A 17,744-nucleotide genomic window follows, 5' to 3' on the forward strand; every position below is an offset into this window, starting at 1 on the left:
ATAGTATTTTAAGATCTAGGATTTATAGTTTGGCTATAGACTCCATATAAACCGGTATTAGCCTATGTTTGTTTAACTATGTTCACAAATATCTACCTTTTAAGTGAAGGGAGATGTTATGTAATCACCCTTCTGATTGAAGGTATACTCACAGTACGTTGCTGGTTGACCTGTCCTGGGAGCGCTCCCGCTGTGACACCTTCATCCACGCTAAAGAATAGTTACAGATGGCTTCAAACTGTTGGAAACTAGATATATGTTTATTTTAGGCTCTAGAGCCTTTAAATATGTGGCCCAGAGACTATATAATAAGCTCCCATGAAACTTTCAAATGATTGAAAAGTGTGGTGAAAAATATGATGGATAAAAAGTGGACTGTATACTTAAAGTTGTTACTGACTCAAAAGCCGCCACAAATGTCATTTCGTAACAACTGTCACTATTCCCTTTACGGCTTCTCAGGAATAACGAGAGATTTCTCTCTCCAATAAACTTAATTATTAGTGTAACCGATATTCAAAAGCACCACAGTCATATAACTCTCAACAATAGGACTACACTAAGTCCTTTCACTTACTGAGCTGTCATTGTTAACAGGAACTCAAATCATAAGTTTCAACAAAGTACAACGAGACACAAGTTTTTACTTTTCCCTCTCTATCGCGAGTACTCACGGGTAGACTTTCCGACCTTAGAGGACCGCAGTTTGTAGTCTCGTTTTCTATAAGTACAAATTCTCAATATGAACACCTTGATGTTAAATAAGTATCAGATCAATTCTTAATTACCAACTGTACATTAAACCATAAATCAATAAAGGATATCGAAACGCACTTGTTACTTTACAGTCAATTAGTTTAATAACTAAAAGTTGAACATAAATGCGTGATTAAGCAAAGACAAACTCAAGGGGGTTTACAAGTCAATGGCACTTCACAAAATTACGACAAGTCCCAAAAGTAAGAGTAGATCACTACTTACGATCTTATACACACACACACACACACAACCACCACCTCGACAACACGATAACAGATCGGCTCAAGTTTGAGCCCTGAGGCTCATGAGCAAAAGCTGTCTCCTTCGTCGTGCATTCGTGTTTTATACGAGGAAAAGAGACAAGTTATACAATTACAATAGATACAAGACTGCTTACAAGATTTACATTAACCCAAAAAACCTTTTAGTAAATTCAAAGATTGATGTCAAAAATAAATTCAAGACACATAGTGTGCAATTTCAAACATATTCTTTAAATACAATTAACTGGTTGGTGGTGTGTGACAAATTCAATCATGATCAACGTCATAACCATATAGTGCACATACATACGCACACACACCTAAGCAGGGGCGTAAAAAGGGTGATCTAAATGTGCGAACAAATTATCCTTGTTGGTCTTCTGACCCTTGACCTCTCCTAATGGGTACTCTGGGGCAAGGCAAAACAAGATATTACACTTACAAGTTCTACTCTCCTAATCCTCTAATGGAGAGGCATTAATCAAGGTATTATTACGTTCTCAACTACTACGGCACATAGTACAACATATGAATTCAATTACTGTATCTGAACGTTACTGTTGTGTAAAACCATTTCACTGTGCTTGATCGCACTTCAAATACTACATACTAAAATCATAGTAGTACACACAAATAGACAAATTAATGTAAGAGTGTCATTCTCGAGTTAGATGTGGTTCTTTTAACTCTTATCATAACATGCAAAAGAACGAACATATTTCTACAAAATATGAAAACATGCAAATTTTGGTCTCATGAATAAAAACAAATGCGATAACATAATTTCGTTTGTCATTTACCTTATAAACGACACTTCCCAATAATAATCAGCCAATAATTCTTAAAAAGCATGCAATAATAACAACCTTACGCTAAGAGGTAGATTATAGTTATACAGAGGAATACACAAAACATTATATTAAATTGTTGTGAGAAGAATTCTTCACACCCTCCCCCGCAAAAGAAAGGGAAGAGCCTTACAACAAATTCCTTGGGTTTTCACAAAGCTCCATCTCGAATCAGCTGTTTCCTTTGTTCATCGGCTTTAACAGCAGCTCTTCTCCTAGGCCGCCGATCAAGCCTCATCTGCAATGGTGGAGCTTCTCTCAAGTCATCCTTCGTGGTACTCTCCGACTCACCTCCAATGTCCTGGGGTTCGGCCTCACCCCTTTCATCTTCTTGGTTGTCTGTTGTCGCTCTCTCATTCGCATTACATTCAAGTGGAATGACATGATTCAGTGGTCTCACAAAATTCCCGCTTGCTGTTTTTATCTCGACAGTCCTTATAACATCATCAGGTCCTGCATGGAGTTGCTTGATGATTCCTAAAGGGTACTTGTGTCTCTTACAATTCTCATTAACTATAAGAACCAAATCTCCTACATTTAAAGGACAGATAATTGAAGACTCGACGTTCCTGTGTCTTTCCCTAAGAGAAGACAAATAATCGTGTAGCCATAATTTCTCAAACTTCCTTATTGTTTCACACAATTTGGCATAGTTCTCCTTCAAATCGACGTTCTCATTGTAAGGTAAGTCGACGAGTTTGTTCAAAGGAGGAGCTATTGCAATATTTCTGCCATATAGGAGTTTTGCAGGAGTGAGTGCGTCATCAGCGTTATCTTCATTGACATATGTTAGGGGCCTGTTATTGACGATGTTTTCAGCTTCAGCTACGATGGTGTTGAGTTCTGTGAATGAGATCCTTTTCCTAAACAAGGCCTTTTGCAAACAGCTTTTCACTACCCCGATCAGTCTCTCGTAGAACCCTCCTTTCCATGTGGCTCTGGGAGTAATGAATTTCCACTCTAAATTACTGTCGGTAAGGTAATTCCTTACCTCTGGCTCTTCACTGATATCTCTCAAAAACTTGCTAGCTGCAACAAAGTTCGGTGCATTGTCACTTATTAAGAGCCTTGGAAGTCCGTGTTTGGCTGCGAATTGCCTAAAGACCAGAATGAATTCTTGCGCATTCATGGACTTGCACACATACAAGGCAACTGCTCTTGAAGTAGCGCACGTAAATAACAAGACATACGCCTTCTCATTTTCAGCTTCACTCTCAGATACATTAATGTTTCCTGTATAGTCCACGCCAACACAGGAAAATGGCACTGCATGTTTGACTCGCTCTGGTGGTAAGGGGGGAAATCCTGGTACACTTAGGGGTTGATTCTGCACCTTCTTACACAGAAGACATGCTTTCAGAATCTTCTTCACGGATTGGCGAATTTTCCCTGCCCAGAACTGCTGTCGTAGAACGATTACTAATGTATTTGTGTTGCAGTGTAGGTTAAGTACGTGGTAATGTATCACTATAAGTGGCCATAAGGGGTGTCGACTGGCGACATACACTGGATGTTTAGCAGATACTGACAAATCTGCATTTTGAATTCTTCCTTGACACCTAATGACACCACTTTCATCTACATAAAGACCTAACTGTCTGATAAGATTCCTTAACTCAGAGGGAACACTAGGATGTTCTTGTAACCCATTGTTCAATGCATGATACAGTGTTGGGAATGCTTGACGTTGCATAATCCTGATTAGCACAAGTAGATTATTACTTTCCTGGAATTTCTCAGGAAATATTCTTCTTCCAAACCTAATTAATCTGCCTACAATTCTCAATGCATGTTTCAATGAAGAGAATTCTGCACAATTAAACGTAATCACATCATCATCGGGAACTCTCAAACTTGGTTCTGCGAGTATTTCATTTACGTTAACCAATTCTCTGAAAACTACATCTTCTTGTTCTGGGAATTTATTTTGGTCAATGATCCAGGTGGGACCATGAAACCACAAAACTGACTTACCCAAAAGAGACATTGAAATACCTCGTGTAACCAAATCAGCAGGATTTTCCTCGGTACATACATAAAACAGTCTGATGTTATAATTGGATTTCAAGTCCTTGATTACCTTTACTCTATTAATTACAAAGACTTCCTTGGACCTTTCATAAAACACCCAACTCAAAGCAACCTTGGAATCACTCCAAACAGTACAATCTGAAATCTTATCCCCAAAAATCTCTAACAAATGAACAGCTAGGCGTGTGCCTACAGTTAAAGCAAGTAATTCTTGGCGGGGAATAGTGAGCGGAGGGCTCGGGGCCACTCGAGACTTGCTAATTAGCAAATGACTCGTTTGTTTACTGCTAACAACATATGCGCAGGCACCATAAGCCACCTGAGAGGCATCAACAAACACATGCAAGTTAAAACTTCCTTCCTCAAAGCAAGATCTAGGGACTCTGATCTCCTCAGTGGTTTTGAGTTGGCCTAATAATTCGTCAAACTCCTTCTTCAAATCAATCTTCAGATCGCCATCCCAAGTAGTTTTTAGTTCCCATAACTTCTTTACAAATAGTTTCCCCTTAATTGTCACAGGATTTAACATTCCTAAAGGATCAAAGATGGTTGAAAGGAGAGACACAACCTTTCTCTTCGTCAAGGTACAAATATTTCCCAAATTACTGAGATAGGTAACAATCTGAATGGGGACTTTTACTCTTAATGAATCATCACTGGTGTCCCACAGAAGACCAAGTAGTTTTACTGCGTTCAAATCCACAGTATCAGGTGTATGTCTATCATTAAATGAGCTCAAATTACTTGCCCATTCCCCCAAGGGCATATTGGCTCCCAACATAATTTAATTTACTTTATGACTCTCGAGTTCTAAATCATCACAATTCTCATAAGTTTTCATGAAGTTATCCACATAAAAGGACTTCATTACTGAACTTGCGATGGGATCTGAGTGATTCTTCAAATGGTGCTGTATTGTCTGATTCAGCAAAAAGGGTGAGCAAGTAGCTCCAAACAATAAGACCTTAAATCTAAAATTCTTAACATGCTTAAACTCTCTATCAGCAAACCATAAGAATCTTGTGAAATCCCTGTGGCTTTCATTAATTCCTATTCTAAGGAAAGCCTTACTTATGTCCGCTACTACTGCATATTTATTCTGACGAAATTCTACTAGCATATCCGTCAGTTTCATTGCCAGATTAGGTCCAGCATGCAAACAATCATTAAGGGACTTGGCTTGTTGTGACTCCTTACTGCTTGCATTAAAAACTATCCTAATCGGAGTCGTAGCAGATTCCTTAAAAACTGGATGGTGAGGTAAATAATGGTTAATGCCATCAATTGGATGAAAAGAGTCATCCTCAACTTCTATTTCCTCAATAAATCCTAACTTGACATACTCGTCTAAAACGGATTGATATTGATCAAACAATTCTGGTTTAGACTGAAAGGCTTTCTTAAGTGAATACAATTGACCCAATGCCTTCCTATAACCTGTAGGGGGCCTGGCATCATTCCTAAATGGCAAATCAACAGTATATTTGTTACCATCCTTCACAATAGTCTCACTGAAATGTTCGATCGTTGCTTGATCGCTATAAGTACGTGCATCATCACCAATGCCAATTGCATCTAATGACCATAATCTAGAAATATCATCATCATCAAGGGGATTCACAGGTGCAGAGATTTTTGAACAAACTATGCTCTGCGTACTTATTAAAGATTTTATACTTGATTCAACACTGATAACATTACATGCCCATTTTGGCATGGGACCAAAAATAACAGCACCAGCAGTACTATTAATCACACCTATATCATCATAACTGGATTGACAATATACAAATGCATTATAATAATCAGCACCAATAATCAATCCTATGTTACTTAGAGTATCTGATTCAATATCCATATCTGCTAATTTAACACCTCGTTCTTGCAATCGCAGATATACTTTATGTAGTCCAGGGGTATATATGGAAGTATTAACATGATCACAAACAACTGCATTTAACTTAATACGTTTAGTACCCGTTTGAACCTTTACTCGTACTACGTCAAACAGTTTAGTTTCAACCTTATCTCCAAATGGAATTAATGTTAGTCCCACTCGTTTTATCGGTACTAAGTTCAATTGCTCAACAACCTCTGGATTAATAAATGTTCTTTGGGATCCGCTGTCTAGAAATGCTCGAACCGAGAGTTGATTCTCTCCATTAGTCAAATGAAATGTTGCTGTGGGTAATGCTGTCGGTCGAAGGGATACAATACTGTTAACAGTTACTCGATTACTATTAGCATTATTCTGAGGATTACCTTGATTACTAATGGTAGCCGCTTGCTGAGTAGTGTTCGAACTAGTTTGTGATTGAACAGTTACTTCAGAGTTATTATCCACTCTACTAGGATCTGATCTAGTTCCTGATTGTTTCCTAGACGAATTTACGTTAACACTAGTAGGATTAGGCATCAATCTGACACATAGGAATGTGTGATGTTTACCGTTACAGTTAAAACAATTGGACCTACTAGTACACTCAAATGAACGATGACCCTTTCTCAAACAACCAAAACATAATTGCAGTTCATAAATGCGCGCTCTTCTAGAATCTAAAGTGGCATATTTCGTACAGAGCTTGCCGCTGTGTTCGCCTTGACAAAAACAACACAAAGTGTGTTTCTTAGGAGTGGCTTGTACATTAGTTCTGAAAGCACTATTAGGCGAATGAGTCTTATGTTCGTTTTTCGGACCTTTGTTGCGATAAGGGCTGCCCTTAACAGAATTTGATGACCCTGAGGGAGGATCACACGTCTCATCTCCACCTAGAATCGCTATTAACATTTTGATACCGTCTCTCACTTCATCAATACTAAGAATGTTACTACGATACGTATGATACAAGTATTTCTTGGTTTTGGCTGATAAGCAACGGATTACAATTTCCTTCTCATAAGGATCACCACCGGGTTGACCTGTTAAAGTTACTAACTGTTGAGAGACATTATTCCATGCATTAAGGAAATCGGTCAGCTGATCTGCGTCATGTTGCGGACGTGGTAAATCCAACAACCGTCTCCTTAAACTCTGTTCTAATTTCGCAGCATTGGAAAAACGGTCTTGAAGTTGGTCTAATGCCACGGCATAATTAGCTGGAGTTATAGCTAAACCCGCAATGGCTTCACGTGCCCTACCTCTAAGATAACCATTTAGCATAGTAAACTTTACGACATCGTTCATATCTTTCCTATCATGAACAACTGCTTTAAAGATAGTCCAAAAGGGAAGCCATTGTTCAACCTTTCCGTCGAACTCAGGTATAGGAATTTTAGGCATCGCTGGTTGTGGAATAACAGGAGGAGGCTCCTCTTCCCTATTGGTAAGTTCAACTGCTGAGTGTCGAGCGCAAGTGAGGAAATTCTCAGTTCTGGCTACAGTGTCCATTAAAACCTGTCCGTTAATCTCTTTATAGTATTCATTAGCGGTTGACCGTAACACATAGGAAGCTTCGTTAAGTGCCGCTACCTGTAACTGTATGCTCTTAGTAGAAGACTGTCCGAAATTTGGTACCTCACTCAAAAGTCGTTCAACTTGCCTTATAGCATTATCATACAAAATGAATGCGTGACTACAATCGTCTGCAGACATCGTGATAAAATATTCAATTCAAAATCACTTACAAAACTCAATAATAATGTCAATAATGACAAGGTAAATCTTCAAAACGTCAGAGTAGACAACACTGCTTGCAACATAAACGCACAAAGGCAAACACTAAAGTCAACAACTAAGTTCTACAAAAATAATTGAGAATTCATAATAAATTCAATTTGCAATGAGACGGAAAAATTACCCGTCGTCTCGTTACACCTGAGTACTTTCTTGTGACACGAACCACATCTACTTCAAAACAAAATGAGAATGACACTCACCTGGTTGCCGACCTGTTATTTCGGGATGTCGTGTAGGTGTGTGTGTGGTAACTCAGAAAACTATGTGCCAAAATAAACTCTTCATAAGGGGACAAATGCTTAAAAGATTCGTCAAACAAGTCTGATAAAGATCGATCTGATTCTAAATTACAAAAATCAAAATTATGTGTTCAGTATTCTGAGTACTAAAAACATCGGTAACTAATAATCTTACATTGATCCTTACACGCGTAATTCAGCGTAATTAATCTGCGTGAAATCATCCGGTTCGAAGGACCAAAAAAGAGAAAAAAGTGTGGTGAAAAATATGATGGATAAAAAGTGGACTGTATACTTAAAGTTGTTACTGACTCAAAAGCCGCCACAAATGTCTTTTCGTAACAACTGTCACTATTCCCTTTACGGCTTCTCAGGAATAACGAGAGATTTCTCTCTCCAATAAACTTAATTATTAGTGTAACCGATATTCAAAAGCACCACAGTCATATAACTCTCAACAATAGGGCTACACTAAGTCCTTTCACTTACTGAGCTGTCATTGTTAACAGGAACTCAAATCATAAGTTTCAATAAAGTACGACGAGACACAAGTTTTTACTTTTCCCTCTCTCTCTATCGCGAGTACTCACGGGTAGACTTTCCGACCTTAGAGGACCGCAGTTTGTAGTCTCGTTTTCTATAAGTACAAAATTCTTAATATGAACACCTTGATGTTAAATAAGTATCAGATCAATTCTTAATTACAAACTATACATTAAACCATAAATCAATAAAGGACATCGAAACGCACTTGTTACTTTACAGTCAATTAGTTTAATAACTAAAAGTTGAACATAAATGCGTGATTAAGCAAAGACAAACTCAAGGGGGTTTACAAGTCAATGGCACTTCACAAATTTACGACAAGTCCCAAAAGTAAGAGTAGATCACTACTTACGATCTTATACACACACACACACAACCACCACCTCGACAACACGATAACAGATCGGCTCAAGTTTGAGCCCTGAGGCTCATGAGCAAAAGCTGTCTCCTTCGTCGTGCATTTGTGTTTTATACGAGGAAAAGAGACAAGTTATACAATTACAATAGATACAAGACTGCTTACAAGATTTACATTAACACAAAAAACCTTTTAGTAAATTCAAAGATTGATGTCAAAAATAAATTCAAGACACATAGTGTACAATTTCAAACATATTCTTTAAATACAATTAACTGGTTGGTGGTGTGTGACAAATTCAATCATGATCAACGTCATAACCATATAGTGCACATACATACGCACACACACCTAAGCAGGGGCGTAAAAAGGGTGATCTAAATGTGCGAACAAATTATCCTTGTTGGTCTTCTGACCCTTGACCTCTCCTAATGGGTACTCTGGGGCAAGGCAAAACAAGATATTACACTTACAAGTTCTACTCTCCTAATCCTCTAATGGAGAGGCATTAATCAAGATATTATTACGTTCTCAACTACTACGGCACATAGTACAACATATGAATTCAATTACTGTATCTGAACGTTACTGTTGTGTAAAACCATTTCACTGTGCTTGATCGCACTTCAAATACTACATACTAAAATCATAGTAGTACACACAAATAGACAAATTAATGTAAGAGTGTCATTCTCGAGTTAGATGTGGTTCTTTTAACTCTTATCATAACATGCAAAAGAACGAACATATTTCTACAAAATATGAAAACATGCAAATTTTGGTCTCATGAATAAAAACAAATGCAATAACATAATTTCGTTTGTCATTTACCTTATAAATGACACTTCCCAATACTAATCAGCCAATAAATCTTAAAAAGCATGCAATAATAACAACCTTACGCTAAGAGGTAGATTATAGTTATACAGAGGAATACACAAAACATTATATTAAATTGTTGTGAGAAGAATTCTTCACAGTTTCTCTTTCTTCGTGAAAACTTCATAAGGCAAATTTGGATCTTAACCAAAAACTAAGTAATACGGTTGATCTCCAACACTCTCATTATATCCTGTGTTTAAAGCAAATTGAGCTCAAAACCCTTAAAATTACGTCCCGATCTTATGCACAAAACTGGCATCATGATACAAACAAAAAAAGAAAACAAAACAATCTCTTTTGTCTTTGAGACAAGTTACCGAAACTTACATAACTCTGAAGGGCAATTAGCTAGCCTCTTATCAGGTCTCTGAACAAAGCCCTCAAAATACTAGGCTTTATCTCGTGGATTCACCAAATCACTTAATTAACATCAAACCCACGTTCTACGTCATACCTTGACTTCAAAAATAAGTAATCAACTTAAGAACTCTTTACATGAATCAGAGAGTATTGCTTGAGTAAGTTATTCTTCAAACCACAGGTTAGCCTATCAAGTCTTGCAACTCTAGACCTACTGTTATAACTACCGTGTCTCCAATATCTGATGTTACAGTCGTTCCGCTTATTTACATTACTCTTTGCCACGAACAAATGAAAATTTACGGCATCTTGTTCGCCATTTCTCAATTTTTTTTTCACATTACTTAGTTCGTCCTCGCGAGTTAGCTATAACTGACAAACACATAAAAAACTCAAATTCTCATCTTTATATCATGTTGTCAAACATTACCCAAAATCAATCAATTTGTGTCTACTTGTCACGATTTTTCCAAAACTCATAACTCTCTAAAGAGTTAGATTTGTAAACAAAGATTTAATTCTGACCTTTAAGCAAAAAGAAATTACATCACTGATCAAAATCTTAGGTTTCCTCTCAACACACACACAGCAAAAATTCATTCAAGGTGTGCTCTATAACTGTGGAGAATTTTTTGATGGTTATGTTCTGAGTGGGAACTTAGTTCAGGAAAGTCTCCTTATAACAGTTACATAAAGTTCAACAGGGGAGGATATGAGCACTTACTCTCGGGGCACAAACACCCTGCTAATACTTTACTGTCACAATTCACAAACCATCACTCTAAAATACAAAAGGCAAATTTACTGTCCAGAGGCCGGAGAACTCCACACGCAGAAATATCAATAATTTATGGCCTACTCTAGCTTTGTCAGGTCTATAGTCATCTCATTCTCAGGCTCTGTTCCGGCTCCGTCCCAGCTACCCCAATGAAATGCTGGACAGTTATTTTACGTTAATGTAATTAAGACAAAATCCAAAATGGGAGCAGTGATGTAAAGTAGTTAAAAAGTTTAAAGATAAGGATCTTTACCTTCGAAGCAAATATATTAATGCAAAGTTTCTCGCTGTTACCACCTATAGACTTACTTAGGTTTTCTCTTTAAATATTGGGTACTTTGTCCCGTGATCAACTATTCATTTCACACATTAAAATAAATCAGGGAGCAAAAATACTAAGGAGGTTTAATTAACCTAATATTGATTTATTCACAAATTTACATTAAAGAAACGGACATCTTAACAAAGACAAAAATGGAATAATGAAGAGAATGCAAATTAAAAGCAATTCAAAATTATAAAGATGATGGTTTAGACACACGGTCTGCAATAATCAAAAATCAAAATGGGGTCTGGCACGTGGCCCACGTGACCCAGAGACTATGCTAGTCTCAAACCAGAAATGATAATGGAAAAATATTTACACACAATCCCACCGCACACAGTCCGAATAGTGTAATTAGCCAGGTTCCCTATCAAGTTAAAATTAGTCTAAGCTAATAAAAAATGGGGGAAAACTAAATGGCCATTGATGTAGTACCTGCACTCCTTTAAAGATTAGTCCTATGCCCGTGGTGGCTGTTGACCTGGTTGTCGCACTAATTGGCACGTTGCCCTCTTGCCTGGCTCACCCCAAGAATTCTCACTGTAGCTGTAACTAGGTACATCAGGGTCCTCTTCTTCTCAATCTCTCCGACCGGCAGCAACCTTTTGTGAGTCGAGTTTTGGGAGAGAGAGTGCGGGGGGTGAGCCAGAAGTGCTCGGGTTCAATGACCAGGCAGGTCAGCAGGCTAGGGCAGCTTCTCGTAGAATGGGCCGACGCTAAGGTCGAAGGGATCACCTGGTTTCACCTTTCTAGACAGGTGAGGAGCTTGATGCGCATGGTAATCCATTGAGGGTGCCATATCGGGACTTCAGGACAGGGCAATATTTTGTTGCAAGGAGTGCAGAGGAGGCAGGATTTTGTACTAAATACTTAGAGAAATCTTGCTGCTCTAAGGGAGTTTATATATACAATAATCCTACCTATTCTGGCTTGCTAAAAATAATATTTTAAATGATTAATTAGCAATGGACTGGTACGATGGGCATACATCTTAAAATTAACAAACCTTAATTGGTATTGAGAAATATAAGATGCATTAATTCAGCAGTATTGAAATTTATATAAAAAATGCAGTTTAGCAATTTAATCTCGACCCATGTAGTTTAAAAAAAGAACCAACATACGCTGTGGTTACACTAAGGCCCTCTAACGTGCGTATCTACGCTGTGACGTCACGAGCATGGCGTGCGTCACTGTCAACAAGTTTAGATTAGTCCTCCCTATGTTTCGTTAAAGAAAACTAGATGTAGGAGAGAATGTTGAAGGGGTAGCTATAGTATTAGTAGAAGAGAGCAAAAAATACGATTAAAAGAAGAAGAGTGAAGAAAATTCTTCACAATAACAGTGGCGGTGACATTATAATGCTTACTCAGGGAATCCACACAACATCGCATTCGTTTCACTCATCTTCATCCGTGTCAGCTGACTTTAATCGGGTACCCTTTAAACAAAAATGCATTCACTCTCCCTGTTAAACAATTTGACATTACTTGTCCATAACAATTTGCTAACAATGCTCGGTGTCATCAATCAGACCGAACACTTGACAAACAAATCACTTATGACACACTGTAACTAAAAGAGACCAAAGGCGAAATTTTTAAATCTCCTACGTGACATTACTAATTACTTAACAACTGTTAACATCTGAACTCGCTTCGGTGATTACGTTAACGACTCATCTTCATCAATCAAGACAATCTCAGGCGAAAACTGGCAATCAATAGCTTACTCTTTCTTTCAAAACATTTCATAATGAACTAAGTACGCTATCAATCAACAACACGGAACACGACGTAAGAGCAAATATTGTGACACTAATTTTCCAAATACCAATACATCTTTTTTCTTCATAATTTTATCAAGTACACACTCAAAAGAGGTATTACAAAAAACTTCATAACTTACTTCTTACCTCTGAACTTACAAACGTTCTACATTTCCTCTCTGGAATCAACAACTTGTTATTGTTAACACAAAGTTATATCAACACGTGACTTGCCTTCTTTTTCCAAAAATCCAAAAATCACATTTAACATCTTTGACCACAAAGGTCACAAAAAACAAACTCAAAATACTATAAGTCGAAGAAACTATGCAACGAAAACTTATAGTTCATGCAGCATAAAAAACAATTTCTCTTTTGACCACACAGCAACAAATCAATTTGATTTTCTTCTTTTACAAACAGAGATTCTACTCTTTACTCGAAGTTTTAACAATGAAAACATTTTACTCGACTAGTTACTTTCTTCAACTAAACTAGTGTCTTTCATCCAAATTCAACATTACGCAAAGAAAACGGGATGATAGCTTCGTTACTCTACAAAATCTCAAAACATATTAGTTAACCATAAAACTACAGATTTTGTAACATGTTACTTAACTTCCGTGGGGGGTTGATTGCTGTGGATCGCCTTGGGTCCCTCGTACTACTGTTGCTGTCTGGGACCTCTTTCACCATTCCTTGACCTTGGCGGGCGTGTCCTTCTAGCCAAAACACCAGCTGCTTCTTGGACGACAAGTTCCTCAATGGCACGGGTGATCAGGGACACTCCGACTGCTTTCGACAGGGTCCTAAATCGCCATTTCGGACGGCGATGTTCGATGCTGTTGCTCCCGCGACGTAAAACTGTCTTCTCTTCCAACAGGAACGGTGCCGTGTCATCCTCTCTAGGACGAATGTGTTTCCTCTCCTGTGCGCCGTCCATTCCGGCCCTCACAACTCGGCGTAAGGGCGCTAAGGTCTCCTTTCCACAGGTCCTCCGTGGGTGACCAATCCGGCAAACTCCTGGCTGATTCCTTCTCAACGGGGATTACGTTGCTGGTCGTTCTCAGGCCTGCCCTCCGTTGTAGACTTCTTCTCAGCTGTGTCCATGATATGGACTCCATAAACTCTATTTTTCTCCTCAATTTCCTAAGGGCCTTTGCTCGCATTCCCTCTTTCGCCTCGATGATTTTCTGACGATCAGTCCAACAATAATCCGTCATCGCTGCTTCCACCAAACTCAGAAATATTTCATATTGGCCATATAGTCTATTTCCTCCGAGCGGGGATTCGAACCCATCTTCAAACAAAGGGTTGTTATGGTCCTCTTCCTGCCGTATTCGCTTCTCTGTTCCCATCAATGTTTTAGTGTGTACAGGTTCTCCTTGTGTCCTCACGACATGACGCAGACCTCCGACGTCGTCGACTTTCATGTACAATTCTTCAAGTTCCTGTGAACTCATATCATGATTTTATTTATTCTTTCTCCTAATTGCTCAATGATCCACCGACTAGCCACCATTTTATTGTCACGACACTGACAATTAATTTAAACATTAATATTCAAGATGTGGGATACACAAAGTTTAATTTGTATTGAGCAATATATTTTCAAAATAATCATACAAAGGTCTGAGCACTTTTAGAAAGTCTAAGAATTTCAATCTTGCAATGTTTCTTTAAATAAAATACGTGGTCTTCATTTCATGGTAGTATGGTATAATTATTGTTAACTTGATGAACAACGGTCAGGGGACGAAGACTTAACATTTACGTTAATTCAATTTCCACTCAAAAATTTCTGAGTCCAAAAGGTTTGAAAACTGTTTCTAAGTCTAAAAATGAGGGTTCTGGTATGACAAGCAAAGGGACGAATATTTTGGGCAGATTCTTCTACTGCTGCTTTAGGCCAGACTGATGCATGCCCGGCGGGTATCGTAAGGCGTCTCCGACACCGTAGGGTGTGACCTCATGACATCAGAGGGGAAAAAACCAATCAGTGTCATCCTCGTCATAGTAATCCAGTTATGTCCGGCAGGCCTACACCCTCCTGGCCGTTGTCCGTCAAGCTCCGCCTCAAGGCCCCCCAACAAAATCTGCAAGACAAGGTGGGAGGCAGAAAACCATTCGTTGGCAATTTGGCATGGAGACAACCTTTTCTCCGGTGGATGCTGATAAATCGCATTCCCTTCAAGCGAGCTGGTGACCAGAGGTCCTTCACATGACCACAACCAGGGTGTACGTGACAATATATATATATATATATATATACATATATATACATATATACACATATATATACATACATATACATACATATATATACATACATATATACACACACACACACACATATATATATATATATATATATAGTAACGTTAAGGATAATCCAAACGGTGAATTACGAATAGAAAATTATACGGTATAATGAAATAAAGGAAGTAGAGAGAGAGAGAGAGAGAGAGAGAGAGAGAGAGCACAGCATACCAGAACTATAGAGAGCGCATACCAGAACTATTGAGAGAGAGAGAGAGAGGGAGAGAGAGAGAGAGAGAGAGAGAGAGAGAGAGCACAGCATACCAGAACTATAGAGAGCGCATACTAGAACTATTGAGAGAGAGAGAGAGAGAGAGAGAGAGAGAGAGAGAGAGAGAGCACAGCATACCAGAACTATTTTGAGAGAGAGAGAGAGAGAGAGAGAGAGAGAGCACAGCATACCAGAACTATTTTGAGAGAGAGAGAGAGAGAGAGAGAGAGAGAGAGAGAGAGAGCACAGCATACCAGAACTATTTTGAGAGAGAGAGAGAGAGAGAGAGAGAGAGAGAGAGAGAGAGAGAATTTTATTTGTAAGTTTGAACTCACTCACGTATATAGTTCTCACTCCATAATAATGCACAGACACTAAAATAAACTCCCATACACGGATAAATTTTCCCCCAGAAATGTTAAATGTTGCCCACCAGCAGAAATAGAATTATGTTATTGCACACTCCTATTCCAAGTGAATTACAGTGGCTTCCTGTTAAAGACAGAATAGAATTTAAGATATGGACAGTAACCAAATAAGTTATCAGAACCGGACGTGCGATATATCTAAGAGAATCGCTAAACATCCTGCAGGCAAAGAATTTCGTAGACGCTAGAAATGGTACAGATGGTTTCAAATTATTGGAGCAAAGATGTATATTCACCGTAGGTTCCAGAGCTTTCAAATATATACGACAAACAGATCTTGTAAGTTCTGAGGGGCACAGGGTTTCCATGTGTGATAGGATAAGAAAGCAGCCCTTAAAGTAAGTAAACAGAGATGAAAAAAGTTACACGAGCCAAACTTTTACTTTAACTAGATGCTGAAAGTACCTTACTCTTAGACTTTCAGCCATACAGTTTTCATAGCTCAAGGTTAATCTAATCATTGAAATAACATTATAACATACAACAGAAACCAGACCCTATTTACCTTAAAATAGGAGGGAAGTACCACGAAAAGCACGCAATCACTACACTGGATTACTCAATACTGACTGACTTTAAGTTACAACTTAGTGAGTGACAACCGAACCGGCTCAAATCACGTACAGCATGTGACTTCTAGCTCCTCAAATGTTTACCAGTTGTTCTCTAACGTATTGCACTATTGTCTTTATGTTTTCCGCTTTCTTTTCAAGTAATTTTATTCTTTGTGGAGCATGGGCACTGCCGTCTCAATACACAAGGCCTGGACATACCGACAGTGTGAGAGCTGTGACGTCATAGCCAGTGTCGGTTGATCCAAACAGCAAGCGTTACGTTCAAACTCAGTCTGCAATCTGTCTTCATCCAAGCAATAGCCTCTGGCGATGCTCCCTTGGTGATTGGTATTTTACCCTCTAATATTGGATTTCATACTGGATATTATGCAAGGTAAGAGTTGTACATAGTTTACTTATTGGATTTACTGTAGTAATATAAAAATGTTGTGGTTTATAACTGCATTACCAGTCTGTGTATATATACAAAAGCCGGTAATTCCAGCTTGGTATGTTTGAATATCTTGGGCAAATACCGTAAACTAAACTTATTGCATTGCTACTTCGCTTGTTATATAGTCATTAATAACAAGATCTGCTTTGGGAGGAACAGGATGTAAGGCAGTATTACACTAATGCAGTTTTAAACTGGGATGTGATAAAATTTTAAATTTACTGTCACTATTTTGTATCTCGTGTGGCCGTACGAGAACGCGACAGTGTTTTTGATAATATAAAGGCAAAAAGCATAGGCAACAAATTTCTTATCATAATTCAACCCAATTTATGTTGTTTGACCGGTTACTAGTATTTTAAAGTTTGGATGAGGAATGTTTTCTCAAAAATTATATAACAATAACATTATCTGCCATAAAATCAACAGGACGTAAGCAGGGTGACGAGATTCTGAAAATTTAAATAAGGGACGCCTAGATCAATGGCGTAAGAAAAAATTTTCCGTGGGGGGGGGGGGAGGCGGCGTTTAAAATGGCACTCGCAATTTCTGCGTATCTGACAGCAAATTGCAGCATAGAGAAATGCAATTTTGGACGATTTTCATAAGACCAATTGAAATTCTTACACAGCGACTATCAATACCGGTAGGCCTACATTGTACATTTACCAAAAACATACTGACGATGTTGATTCTTTGCTATAAACTCAAACACAACCAAGATTCCCCCTTTGCTTGGTGGAGGTAATCTTTATTTTTTTTTCGTTTGCCCTTGAAATAAATTCAATGAGATTTCATAGAAAAGCTGCACAAATTGCAACACAATGAAGGGTTACATTTAGGCAATAAATTGAGGTCACGGTTAGGTTAGAATTTACTCCCATCATATTCAACAAGTAAAACAAACATAATGGCCAACAACGGTTTTCTTTTTTTTCGAGCAAA

At 38.2% G+C, this 17,744-nt stretch overlaps 2 protein-coding genes across 2 annotated transcripts; both read right to left on the reverse strand.

Moving 5' to 3' along the window:
• Positions 1 to 2,021: 2,021 nt before the first annotated feature.
• Positions 2,022 to 4,667, reverse strand: LOC137636073 (uncharacterized). The gene has a single exon (XM_068368499.1). The coding sequence runs from the start codon at positions 4,665 to 4,667 to the stop codon at positions 2,022 to 2,024; it is 2,646 nt and encodes an 881-aa protein (XP_068224600.1).
• An 18-nt stretch (positions 4,668 to 4,685) lies between these two features.
• Positions 4,686 to 7,493, reverse strand: LOC137636074 (uncharacterized). Its single transcript, XM_068368500.1, has one exon. It carries the CDS (start codon positions 7,491 to 7,493, stop codon positions 4,686 to 4,688), a length of 2,808 nt encoding a protein of 935 aa, XP_068224601.1.
• Positions 7,494 to 17,744: the final 10,251 nt, after the last annotated feature.

This window comes from Palaemon carinicauda, unplaced genomic scaffold, assembly GCF_036898095.1.
Source record: "Palaemon carinicauda isolate YSFRI2023 unplaced genomic scaffold, ASM3689809v2 scaffold223, whole genome shotgun sequence".
Classification (NCBI taxonomy): domain Eukaryota; kingdom Metazoa; phylum Arthropoda; class Malacostraca; order Decapoda; family Palaemonidae; genus Palaemon; species Palaemon carinicauda.